Genomic DNA, 12427 nt, shown 5'->3' with positions numbered 1-12427 from the left:
ACCATTAAACGGGTATTTTGCTCTGTTTCAAGCTTTTTCCTTGAGTTTCTTGGGCAGGCGAAGAAACGTGTTCTTTCGGCTGCACCTTCACACGTAGGACAATCGGGCGATTCATCTAGACCGAACCTGTAGAGGTAATTCCTGTATCCAGCGTGTCCGGTTAAGAGTCAGATCATAACTCGTCTCATCATGGTTCTCCATAGTCGACATACTTATGTCTAGGATAAGCCTGTGTGTCGTCCGGCCATTCTCCGCTTGGTCCCATGCTGTTTGCCATGCAGCCAATGACCTGATACGCTCACTTTGCTTGTTTAGGCTCGCTTTCTGATCCTCGTACAGACGACTTGCCTCATCGGTTAGAATATCCACCGGGATCCGTAATCACGCGTGCTGCCTCATTAGATTTTGTTCAGTAGGCCCAACATGTTCGCGCTTAACCGATATGCAGCTTGAAGCTGTCTGCGATTTTTATCGCCGACGCCCACATTGGTACCTCGTATAGAAGGACAGAACTGACGACTCGCAACAAAAATAATTGTCGACTGGGTTTCGGACCGCCTACATTTGGAAGCATCCTTGTCAGTGTTGAGCTGGTAGTCGCTGCTTTCTGCCCAGTAAGCTTTAAGTGGGGTTTAAAGCTCAGCTTGGGATCGAATGTTCATCATCATCATCAACGGCGCAACAACTGCCTTAACAAGGAACCCCAGACATCCCGGCTTTGCATCGAGGTACACAAATCCTATATCCCTAAAAGCTGTCTGACGTCTTGACCTACGCCATCGCTCCATCTCACGCATGGTCTGCCTCGTTTTCTCTTTCTACCATAGATATTGCCATCATAGACTTTCCGGGCTGGATCATGTTCATCCATACGGATTAAGTGACCCGCCCACTGTAACCTATTGAGCCGGATTTTAACCACAACCTGACGGTCATGGTATTGCTCATAGATTTCGTCGTTATGTAGGTTATGGAATCATCCATCCTCATGTAGGAGCCCAAAATTCTTCGGAGGATTCTTCTCTCGAACGCGGCCAAGAGTTCGCAATTCTTTTTACTAAGAACCCAAGTCTCCGAAGAATACATGAGGACTGGCAAGATCATTGTCTTGCGCAGTAAGAACTTTGACCCTATGGTGAAACGTTTCGAGTGGAACAGTTTTTGTAAGCTGAAATAGGCTCTGTTGGCTGACAACAACCGTGCGCGGATTTCGTCATCGTAGCTGTTATCGGTTGTGATTTTCGACCCTAGATAGGAGAAATTATCAACGGTCTCAAAGTTGTATTCTCATATCTTTATTCTTGACCATTTGATGTTGTTGGTTGGTTGGTTTTCGGTGCTGACGTTGCCACCATATACTTTGTCTTGCCTTCATTGATGTACAGCCCAAGATCTCGTCTCAATCGCCACCTGCTCGATGATGGCTGGATGAAGGCAGTTTGTACGTCTCGGGTGGTTCTTCCCATGACGTCGATATCGTCAACATAGGCCAGTAGTTGGGTGGGCTTAAAGAGGATTGTACTTTTTGCATTTACCCCAGCATTACGGATCACTTTCCCGAGGGGCAGGTTAAAGAGGACGCATGATAGATCATCCCCTTGTCGCAGACCGTTGTTGATGTCGAATGGTCTTGAGATTGATCCTGCTGCTTTTATCTGGCCTCGCACATTGGTCAGGGTCAGCCTAGTCAATCTTATCAATTTCGTCAGGATACCGAATTGTCTCATGGCCGTGTAGTTTTAACCTGGCTATGCTATCATAGACGGCTTTAAAGTCGATGAAAAGATGGTGCAACTGATGTCCATATTCCAACAGTTTATCCATCGCTTGCCGCAGAGAGAAAATCTGATCAGTTACTGATTTGCCTGGAGTGAAACCTCTCTCCTACTGAATACGGTAAGCATTTATCCGGCACCGGACTTACGCCTATTTCTGAGATGCTTGCCAGAGTACAATAGCGAAGTTCCGCAAGAGAGAGAAAAGCACTGTGAAGAGTCCCATCATTTCACTTCATTTAAACCCAGAATATACAGATTGTATCTCTAAAGTTGGAGAATGCGAGCATTCTTAGAAACCTCGATATCGTTGGGAAAAGCAAAATGTCGTAGTCGAAAGATCAGCCCGATTCCGAGGCATGATAGCCGTTACCGAAGCATAAGACATTTTGAGAATTACAGGTTACTGGCCCATGAGTCTCTATTCTGTCAGTCGCCTTTTACGATAAGCTGGAAATACTTTGAGTGAATTGGGGGGTTCACTCACATGGCCAAGGTTTGTAACTTGGTTTTTTTTTTCCTTTAAAAAAAAAACCCTGTCGATACTATGTGTTACGAGGATAAGTATTTTTATGTTTTTCTTGTAATAATAAATATTTGTCACTAAGTTCATGCATTTCATAGTTGCTTTATTGTATATGCAGTACAAATAAGTGTCTGCTTCATGCATGATCTCCAAGTTATTAGCCCCTCGCCCTTGTAATGCTTGCTTAATGCAATTTTTGTTTTTCTATTCAGTTATTAATCGAGAATTTAATAGTAATAAACAAGTGTCTTTATTTTCATGAGAACATTGTAGCACGGCAATTCTTCCGGGGTCACTTATATAATCATTGCTCGAAATAGGATCCACTACAATTGTTCATGACATGTTGCTACGACCCTCCGGCTAGTCCAACCCATGCGCACAAACTATGCATATTACCTTACCTCGGATTATCCTTCCACACACTTCCCATTAAAGACAATATACATCAATGACATTTTTAGGACGCAGAGCTAAATATGCCTCCCCCAAAACCATATTCGATCTTAACTTAGAAGAACATTTTTAAAATATCAGAATTAGAATCGGTCCCGCCGAGATCACACCAACAATTTATTAGAATTATTTCTATTTTTTAAATATTTTAATTGGGAAATTGCATGTATCAAAGTATTCAATGTGGAATAAATGCATTTCATCACAGTTCCGATATAGTACACTATCACTGCTTTTATATCTAAACTGAACAAGGATTTTTCTACATTATTATGTAGTTTAACATGAATCAAGTAATAAACACCATCCAGAGTAGTTGGAGTTATTTTTGGGCTTTTATCCCTTTCAAAATGATGCTACAAAATCTTTCCAAAATTTAGGTATTGGCAACGATTGTCGTGATTAGCATATCAACACCAATATTTATCGCAGTCGTCGTTCCTATCGCTATATTCTATTACTTTGCTCAAAGATTTTATGTGGCTACATCTCGACAGTTGATGCGACTGGAGTCAGTTTCCAGGTCACCTATTTATTCACATTTCGGTGAAACAGTAACGGGTACACCATCTATTCGAGCATATGGAGTGCAAGAAAGGTAAGATAGCTGATGGGATGTTTAGATCATACAAAGTAATCCTCTCAAAAATCTTGATTTGAAAAAATAATCAAACTCCTCTTTATCATTACAGATTTATCGATGAATCTGATGCAAAGGTTGATGCCAATCAAGTTTGCAAATATCCGAGCATCATTGCCAATCGTTGGCTTGCTGTTCGTCTTGAAATGGTCGGTAATTGCATCATTCTCTTCGCAGCACTCTTCGCCGTTCTAGGTGGTCAAACCAATCCTGGTTTAGTCGGATTGTCTGTATCTTATGCATTACAAGTGACCCAAACACTCAATTGGCTCGTTCGTATGACATCCGATATTGAGACGAACATTGTTGCGGTTGAACGTATTAAAGAGTACAGTGAAACCAAACAGGAGGCAGCTTGGGAATTGGAAAATTCAAAGGTCGGTCCTAATTGGCCAGAAAATGGCACCGTCGAATTCCGCGGTTTCAAAGTACGCTACAGGGAAGGATTAGACTTAGTATTGAAAGGAATAACCTTCACTGTTACTGGTGGTGAAAAAGTTGGTATTGTAGGACGAACGGGCGCAGGAAAGTCGAGCTTAACACTATCCCTGTTCAGGTAAGTTAATTTCATTCAGTAGTTTAGTGCCCCCCTGAATTTCAAAATGAAAATTATCTGATTGTGTCCTTGAAATGAATGTTACTAAATACAACCTTATATTTTCTCCATTTTCTATATCACAATAGAATTATTGAAGCAGCTGAAGGTCAAATCCTCATTGATGGTGTCGATATCTCTGCACTTGGTCTACATGCTCTACGGTCTCGTTTGACAATCATTCCCCAGGATCCAGTGTTATTCTCAGGATCATTGCGTATCAATTTGGATCCATTCAATACGTGTTCTGATGAAGAATTATGGCGTGCCCTTGAACATGCCCACTTGAAATCTTTCGTCAAAGGATTGACAGCAGGTCTGAATCATGAAATCACCGAAGGTGGAGAGAATCTTTCAGTTGGACAACGCCAGCTTGTGTGCTTGGCTCGAGCGTTATTGCGAAAAACTCAAGTACTTATATTAGATGAAGCAACTGCCGCTGTAGATTTAGAAACCGATGATCTTATTCAGGTGAGTTTAAAGTAGATTAAGTTTAGACTTATGTGATATTGAATAAGGGGCTGCTAAAGCACTGTAAGTTGCTAAAGTTTCAAAAACGTTATCGATAAGAAATTCCATCATTGATCATAGGAACAAATTGCATTTTTTTGCTTTTGAGCTAACTTCGTAGATGGTAGAAGTGTAGATTGTGTAGGATAGAATGCTAAAATCATCTGTTAATGAATAGAGAACGGATTAGCATGTCCTCAAACAATCAATTCAGAATAGCTCAGTGTTAACATCCTACAAATTCTCTTGAAAGGAGTAGTAGGAATAAATCATTATTGACCGTATTTTTGACAGAATTGGCTAAATAAGGTTCAGGTGGAGAATGTGAATAATCAATCTACGCGATAAGGAAACACGATGTGAAGGCGACGCTGAGAACAGCGCCCAATGAATTCAGACAACCAGATAAAAGTTCATACTCCAAAATTGATATGTAACAATGTCCTAACAAAACATAGCTAGAGTAAATGATGGCTTGATAGAAGCGAAAAGGAACGATGGGTATTGATTAGGAAACATTGATTGGAACGACAACGCTTTCTACATGGATTAGTGTCAATACTAAATTGAATCTCTTTCGGAGGTCGAATTTCGCCAAATAAGTTGAAACTTTCAGGGCACATACTTGAAACTTTACATCGGGGCACAACCACGAGCAGTTCACGACCAATAAAATACTTAGGAAATTTATTTCATGAACTCCTTAGATCTAATCCTCACCTTCGATCTAGATCCCCTATATCTCGATTGCCTTGAAAAGTACAAACTTGAGTTTTGACCTCATCCATTTTTATAGTTCAGCTACGAGGGCGTAGACTCGGGGAAAAGATAAGCGTGTCGTTGGAAAATTCGGATCAAGTTTATGCCGCTCATAGAGATCAGACTGTCAGTTGTCACGATCTTTTAAGAAGTTGATCGGAAAATGGATCCCCGCAGTAGTCCTCACTTGATCAGCAGGAGATCAGAGTAATATTCATTTTCCATACTTACATAGAAAAGCCTATCTTTGAAAAAGCTTTGAAACAGTCTAACCAGTGGGATTGTGAATTCATGGTTGTATATCTCAAACCGTTTTCCTATACTGACTCGTAAATCGACTGCATATGGTTAACCTGGGTTCATTATTGGCGTTATGCCTGCCTCTCCCGGTAGTATGGAAAGCGCTCAGCAGATGCGTCCCAATCCCAATTCTATTTTTGTGCGCTAACATATTTGGCCCGAGTTTGTTTGTTGTTAATTTTCAGGTAAATTCTTTGTCGCCGAATTTTGAAATCATTTTCCGAATTAGTGCCATCAGGCAATTAATTCGGAATTGTAATGCTTTGTATCCAGCATTGACTTTGTTCCATATTTATGAAATTTGCCTTTAAGGTTACTGCGTCAAATTTGTTCACCTATTAGTTTAGTGTTTCTGCGTGTAGCAGTTTTGTTGTCATCAGTAGCCCAGATGATATATATATGGTTGCCTTTCACCCCTTAGTGGGGTATAGCGCGTCAAACACACCTATGCACCATCGTTCGCGTTTCCCGGGAATGTGCTTCAGCTCCCCCCTACGACTTCCAGAGACGCTCGCACTCGCCCTCTACTGTTCTGCACTAAGTGCTCTTGGGGCGACGCACACGTCGGTCAGCTTGGGAGAGTGGATTCCATTGCATGGCGTAGCCAACAATGCAATTGTCACTCCTCTTTAATGTGTGACCTATCCACTGCCACTCCGCTTTCCGATCATCGTGTGTACGAGTGCCAAACCTTTACGCCGACGCATGCTGCGATGATACGACGCAGACAGATATTGACGAAAACTTGGAGCTTCACTTTCCATGTACTACTCCCATATAGCAATACAGAAAGAACAGTCTCGGCTTGATTTTGGTGTTGAGATAACTGTATTTCCAGATTTTAGACAGGGCAGCGAAAGCCGTGCCACCGTCAGCAGAAACCATGCATCCTAGATATACAAATTCATTGACGCCTTCAATGCTCTTCCCTTTGATGCAGATAGGGAGAATGCGATGACCCGTCAGACTGAGGACCTTGGTGTTGTTGGTTATTATCTTCAGTCCAACTCTACTTGCCTCTCTTTCCAAATTCAGAGCTTTTGCCCAAAGTCCATTACCCGATGAGAGAGCAAACATATGTCATCAACTTAGTCGAGGTGTTTGAGGAAAGATGTCATAATATAATAATCGTTGGCGCACCAATCCATATTGGATCAGGGCCTTGAAGAGTGTTAGAGCACTTCATTTAAGACCGCAACGGTACACTACAGTACACTGTAGGAGGCAATGTGGTCAGCATTGCGCTCGCCCGAGATTATTATCCGGATTTGACTCAGGTACTCATTCACAGCTGAGTCGACTGGTATCCGACGTCAATTCACGGTACAAATCCCACTGTCACTAACGAGATTTGAACCGGGACTTTCCGTATGACAGCCTCGTGCTTATAGTCCATTGAATTCCTCCACTGTTCCAAAATGATCCGTAAGATGTTGATGTGGTCAATGCAGCAGGATCCAGAGCGAAAGCCCGCCTGCTCTCTGCCAATCAAACTTTCGAGATGTTCTTTGATGCGTTCCACAATTATTTTCGCTATTATCTTTGCAACAAATTCTCCTCCATTTGTGACACTCAAAACGTATACCTTTTTTGGGAGTCTTGACGATCATCCCCTTCTTTAACTCTCTGGGAAAGGTCTCGGATTCCGAACAGTTCCGTACAAGTGGAAGTAACAGATTTGCGGTAGCTGCAAGCGCAGCGGCTTTACTCCGTTTGAGTGCATTAATGGCCAAGTTGGTTTCTGTTCTGCTTGGAGGAATGCGATTTGCGGCATCTTCCGCTTCCCTGACCAGCTCAATAGCGAATTCTTTCTTTTCACGGCGTACGCGCTGAACTTCTCGGGATTTTGCTCGACATCGGAGTTCGAGCGCGTCACGCCCGCCATCGCATCGCAGCAATCAGTAAAGCCTTCTACCCCTTCCATTCATCGATCCTCGGAGACAAACTTTTGACTACTCTTTGACATAATATCAATTTCACCCGATATAATTTTATCCGGAATGATAACAACAGCCCCATTGCCCTACTGGTCAAAAGACTGCTAATCTCTTCTGGTGTAGCATAAACTAAAACTGTCGATACTGGTAGTCTCTGTCTATATTAAATGCAACTCCCACCTGAGAAACTGAAACATGGCTTAAAGGTCTTGGGTAATCTCCAGTTAAAATCCTAATACCTCGTTTTCAGGCAAGATTACCCCATTCAAGTACATCTACGAACAACATCAATTTAAAAACAGATTGAAATGGTCTTACCCGATACACCTACTTCAGCTCTTGTCTATTCTTTGAGGGAACCAGTCATTGCCTGCAGGTTCTGTTATGCAGATCAATGACATGCGTATTCGATTATTTGGCAGTTCAACCCAAAATTCTCCTTTTCCTCACAACTTTAAAAACAAGTATTCATTAACAACAATACAATCCCTCACCACACTAATTGGGACAAATTAAAGATGACTATCATCTGGGTTGCCCTGTGAGTTGGGTGTTAAGAATACACACAAAGGCTTCCCTGCTTATCGTAATAGGCGACTAAAAGAAATTGAAATTTGTGGGCTAGCAAACTGCAAATTTTGAAACTTTATAGCTACCGAAGCGTCAACAACGCCTGGCATGGGGACTGACCTAACGACAATGACCTTTGGCTATCAAACACGGACTATGATTGGTTTCTGGAATGTGCGCACACTCCTCGGTAACGGTAGCGAGGGTTCAAGTGGTAGCAGACGTAAATCCGGTGTCGGTTTGCTTATGACGGCTACCGCAAGGCGCGCTCTCTTGATCTGACACCCAGTTTCTGACAGACTTCTAACTGCAAGATTTCGGTCCAGGTTAAGGAGCATCGCAATTGTACAATGCTACGTACCAAACGAGATCTCCGACGTACTGAAGAAAGGTGTTTTCTGCGAGCAATCAAACGCAGTTCGGGGGAAGCTTCCTAAAGGTGACATTGGGATCCTAATGGGTGATCTGAATGCCAGAGTGGGATCTGATAACACCTTACTCGTTCATGTAATGGGGACGCACAGTCTTAGCGACCGTAACGGTAATGGTGGAAGGTTCGTCAATTTCTGCAACTTCCACCGCCTCATCACTGTTCGCACATTGTTCGAGCACAGAAACTGACCAACGCCATACGAGCAATCAGATCGACCGCTTCACGATCAGCAGTAGATTTAGGAGTTGTCTTCTGGATGTGCGCAACAAGATAGATGCTGACCTCGGTCTCGAAAGGGATCACCATCTGATAGTCGCTTATGTTCGCTTGCCTGTTGCGTCCGCCACTACTCGCAGAGTTGGGGAGCTGTGAACCCCTAAGTTCAACATCGATCGCTTGTGCGACCCAGCTGTCGCTCAACATGTTCATTTGTCGGGTGCTACACAGGTCGCCGGCCACGTCCCGAAGCGGTAACATAAGATGTTGCTGACTGCGGAGTCATGGAAGCGCCTCTCCGAGGCACGGTAAAAGTTTAATTTCAAAGGATCAACTAATATTTAACCAATTCTACCAACTGTTACGTAAGAGGCAACTTAATCGGCCAAGATTTGTGACAGAGACACAGCTGGGAGATGCTGCTGGCGCTGCTGATCGGTTGGTGTACAGGTATCTCTTAACTTCGATTCTAAGGATTTGACTATGTTCGTCAATATCGCAATTTGTTCCCACTGAAATTCAAACTCAACAGCTGCTTGTTTTCTTTCCTGAGTGAGCTCCATGATATGTCTCGTAGATAGCGGAGTCTCCGCTGCTGGGACAGTCTACTCTTCCATCATCCTACTTTGGGAAGTTTTCGATGTGCCTCGTTTGAACTATAGTAGATGATTGGATCGGAGGGTGTTGGTGGGGCGTTGCGTCAAGCTACTGAATGTCGTGACAGCTGCTCGAGAATATTAGTCCCAAAATTTTCAGGACTCTTAGGAGTCACTCATTCTATTGTTGGCAGAAAGCAGACTTCCCAACAAGAGTACAAAGGAATTCGAAGATTGGAGATTTGAGGGGGCGATTGGGAAATACCCTACTTGATCAACTGCTTCAAGCTGAGTATTGCGATTAACCTCTAGAGTATATTTTTTAGAAAGGCTCTACAAAATATCAAAAGGGTGGTTGAAAACAATCAGACTTTTAAATTTCTTGTGGCGCTACGCTCCGGTATCGATCTCGGCCTCCAAACGTTCTGTCCCCAGTTTTTTCGGCTGAGGAATCGCACAATTTCGAAAATCTTGCAGGTTGACATGACCTACTCACTCGAGCTTTCGAATATTAATATGTACGGCGGCTTCTGGATCGTCATATAATAGGTACAAATCATTGTTGTCTCAACTGCCGCCCGCTGTCCTTCCTCCCTAGGTCGTTAGGATATCTGCCGTGAATTGGGGAATTGTTGATTTTCTCCACTAGTATTGGCCGGCTATATTTCTTCTAAGGTCAATGATCCAGATTTTGTACAAAAATTAATGGAGCTTCTTTAATGACTCAGCTGATGCTTTGTTATTCCGAGTGTTTTTACGGCATGCTTGATTTCTTAGCGGGTGGGTGATAGGATATTAATTTTGCGTTTTCTATCAGCTCAGCTGCCGCGATTTTACATAGTGTTGTTCTTGGTTGGAATTCTGTTGTGTTGGTTTTTCAAGTTGTGATCGTATCTTAAACTACTAGTTTGGGATTGCAATCTGGAAACCAAATGTTCTTTTATATGTTTGAGTTTTTTCGTTCTGTAAATTTTGTCAACGGCTTTCCGGCTATGGTCGTGAATGTCTGAAGTCGTCTGGAAATGTCTAAAGAGAATAGAGGGCCTACTAAAATATAGCTTTAGATCTTTACGTATCCTTGTAACAACGGTCGGTATTTCGGTGAATTATACAGTTTTTCCTTAATATGGTTCTCAAAGTAAGAACCATCAATCATGACTATCAAAAAATTATGTATTTGGCTTTGACGGTTTCGATCACAGGGCAGAGGCGATCTCATCAGACGCTACCTCAGCGCCTCTAGCCTGCGGAGCAGCGTAACCGAAAGCGGCAACAGGTGGCATTTAGCCCTTTTTATTAAATTCAAAACCCGACAGGGGCATGAATTATATCGACCCAAATCGCCTGATTTGAACCTAAACTGGTTAAAGCTAATGAAATGAAAATTTTGGTTTGTAAGTGGATGATGGGCTCAGGACAACTCATTCCCACACAAAAACAATCATGACTAACCAATAACTTCTTTTGATTACAGAAAACCATCCGAACCGAATTCAAAGACTGTACGGTACTTACAATAGCCCATCGTTTGAATACAATCATGGATTCGGACAAAGTGCTGGTGTTGGACAAAGGTGAAATTGCTGAGTTCGATGCACCAACACTTCTTTTGCAGAACAAACGATCAGCCTTCTACAGTATGGCTAAAGATGCAGGGTTGGCGTAATTATCTAAGTTTTTAAGTAAATTCTTTTACTTATATTTCGTGAAAATGTATCTATAAATGTAGGAATAACAATTATTTTTCCTTTTCTTTATGGCCAGATTCTGAAAGTTAAGTTTATATGTGTTCAAAACTTTTCTTTGTTTCATCTTTTCTATTTTTAGTTCTTTCTATGATTTTTTTTCTCTGTAAGTGTAGATCAGTATTGTTAAATTTCGTTCTTTTCATTCTGTTGTCTGGAGGATATAGCAATGTCTTATTTTAAGCAAAGTAGGAGTCACAAGTGTCGCTTTCAGCAAGCAGAAACGGAATAACTTCCATCAAAGTTGATTTAGTTTTATGATCATTGTCAAAATGATGAATTAAATAGAATAATTTGTTGCTGGTTAACTGTTGTAGATCAATCTTATTTTATAAAATCTTTTTGTATAAACATAACAAGGATACTTACCTGGAAAAATACTTAAGTTGATTTTTTCACTTTTTTGTTGATAATGCTCGCACTTAACACATGAATATGTGAACCAGAAACGTGTGTACTTTACAATATAACTTAATATCATTCTCAACTTCTGTGTTAGGTAACATAATTTCAATTGTCTACATTTCGATGTAGAAAATAAAAAAATAAATCGAATCCTAATTCTAATGAATCTGCCTTATATATTATACCGACCTCAGCATAATACGCATTCAAACTTGAAGAGATTCTATTGTGTTGTAACAATGAAAACCATTTCACTGTCACTTCACACATCGTCAACCTAATGTATGTATCATTATCAAGTGTTGTAAATTGTGAAATGAGTATAATGTTGTATGATATATCGGTATGTCCTTGAAGACAGAAAATTATTGCAAAAATAAATTAAATTGAAATTAGAAACTACAGTGCGCAAAAAAAGGAACAAAGCAAATGCAGGGATCGAAGAGATTAGCACTTTATACTCTCAGGAGTATTTGTATATAATTAGTCAGCATTTTCGAAATAAAACTATATTATAATGTATATTGAAATGTATTTTATAAATGTAAAACGGGAATTCAATTAATTTTGCCTTTTAAATGGAATAAAAATTTTGCAATTGTTTTTACTTAAACTGGTTTGATTTGAATAAGTTAAGCACTCGTGCATCGAACACTCCTTGTTGGAAAAAGAGAAACCAAACGACAAATGGCAGGATTTCATCCCATATTTATCTGGAAGATAGTAGCGATATTGACGTTTCCATTCAATGAAGATCCAATTATTATTAAGGCCGTAGCCTGTTGTAATTATGGAGTTACAGTTAGCTGAAAGGTCAGACGAACCACAATTATTGGAAGCGTGTGTTTTTTCCTCCTGGGTTTGCAGGGTGCTCGCAAAGGACAAGCTTTGCACCCCTGGAGGACAAATTACAATTGACGGCAGCATGGTCAATTCATTGGCACTTTTTACACTGCTTGATCCC

The 12427-nt window shown here is 41.2% G+C and overlaps 1 protein-coding gene across 9 annotated transcripts in view; it reads left to right on the top strand.

Moving 5' to 3' along the window:
- Positions 1–12070, top strand: part of LOC119658491 (multidrug resistance-associated protein 1) — an 84252-nt gene extending 72182 nt beyond the window's left edge. For all 9 annotated transcript variants that reach the window (XM_038066007.1, XM_038065967.1, XM_038065961.1 and 6 more), the window contains 4 exons: positions 3138–3355; positions 3450–3953; positions 4082–4463; positions 10788–12070. In XM_038066007.1, coding sequence (XP_037921935.1) covers positions 3138–3355; positions 3450–3953; positions 4082–4463; positions 10788–10979 — 1296 coding nt within the window. In that variant the 3' untranslated portion in view covers positions 10980–12070. The remainder of the gene's footprint in view (positions 1–3137; positions 3356–3449; positions 3954–4081; positions 4464–10787) is intronic.
- The last annotated feature ends 357 nt before the right edge of the window (positions 12071–12427 follow it).

Source organism: Hermetia illucens, chromosome 1 (assembly GCF_905115235.1).
Source record: "Hermetia illucens chromosome 1, iHerIll2.2.curated.20191125, whole genome shotgun sequence".
In the NCBI taxonomy this organism is placed as follows: Eukaryota; Metazoa; Arthropoda; class Insecta; order Diptera; family Stratiomyidae; genus Hermetia; species Hermetia illucens.
The sequence above is the reverse complement of the archived record's forward strand: the minus strand, read 5'-3'. Positions and strand labels throughout refer to the sequence as shown.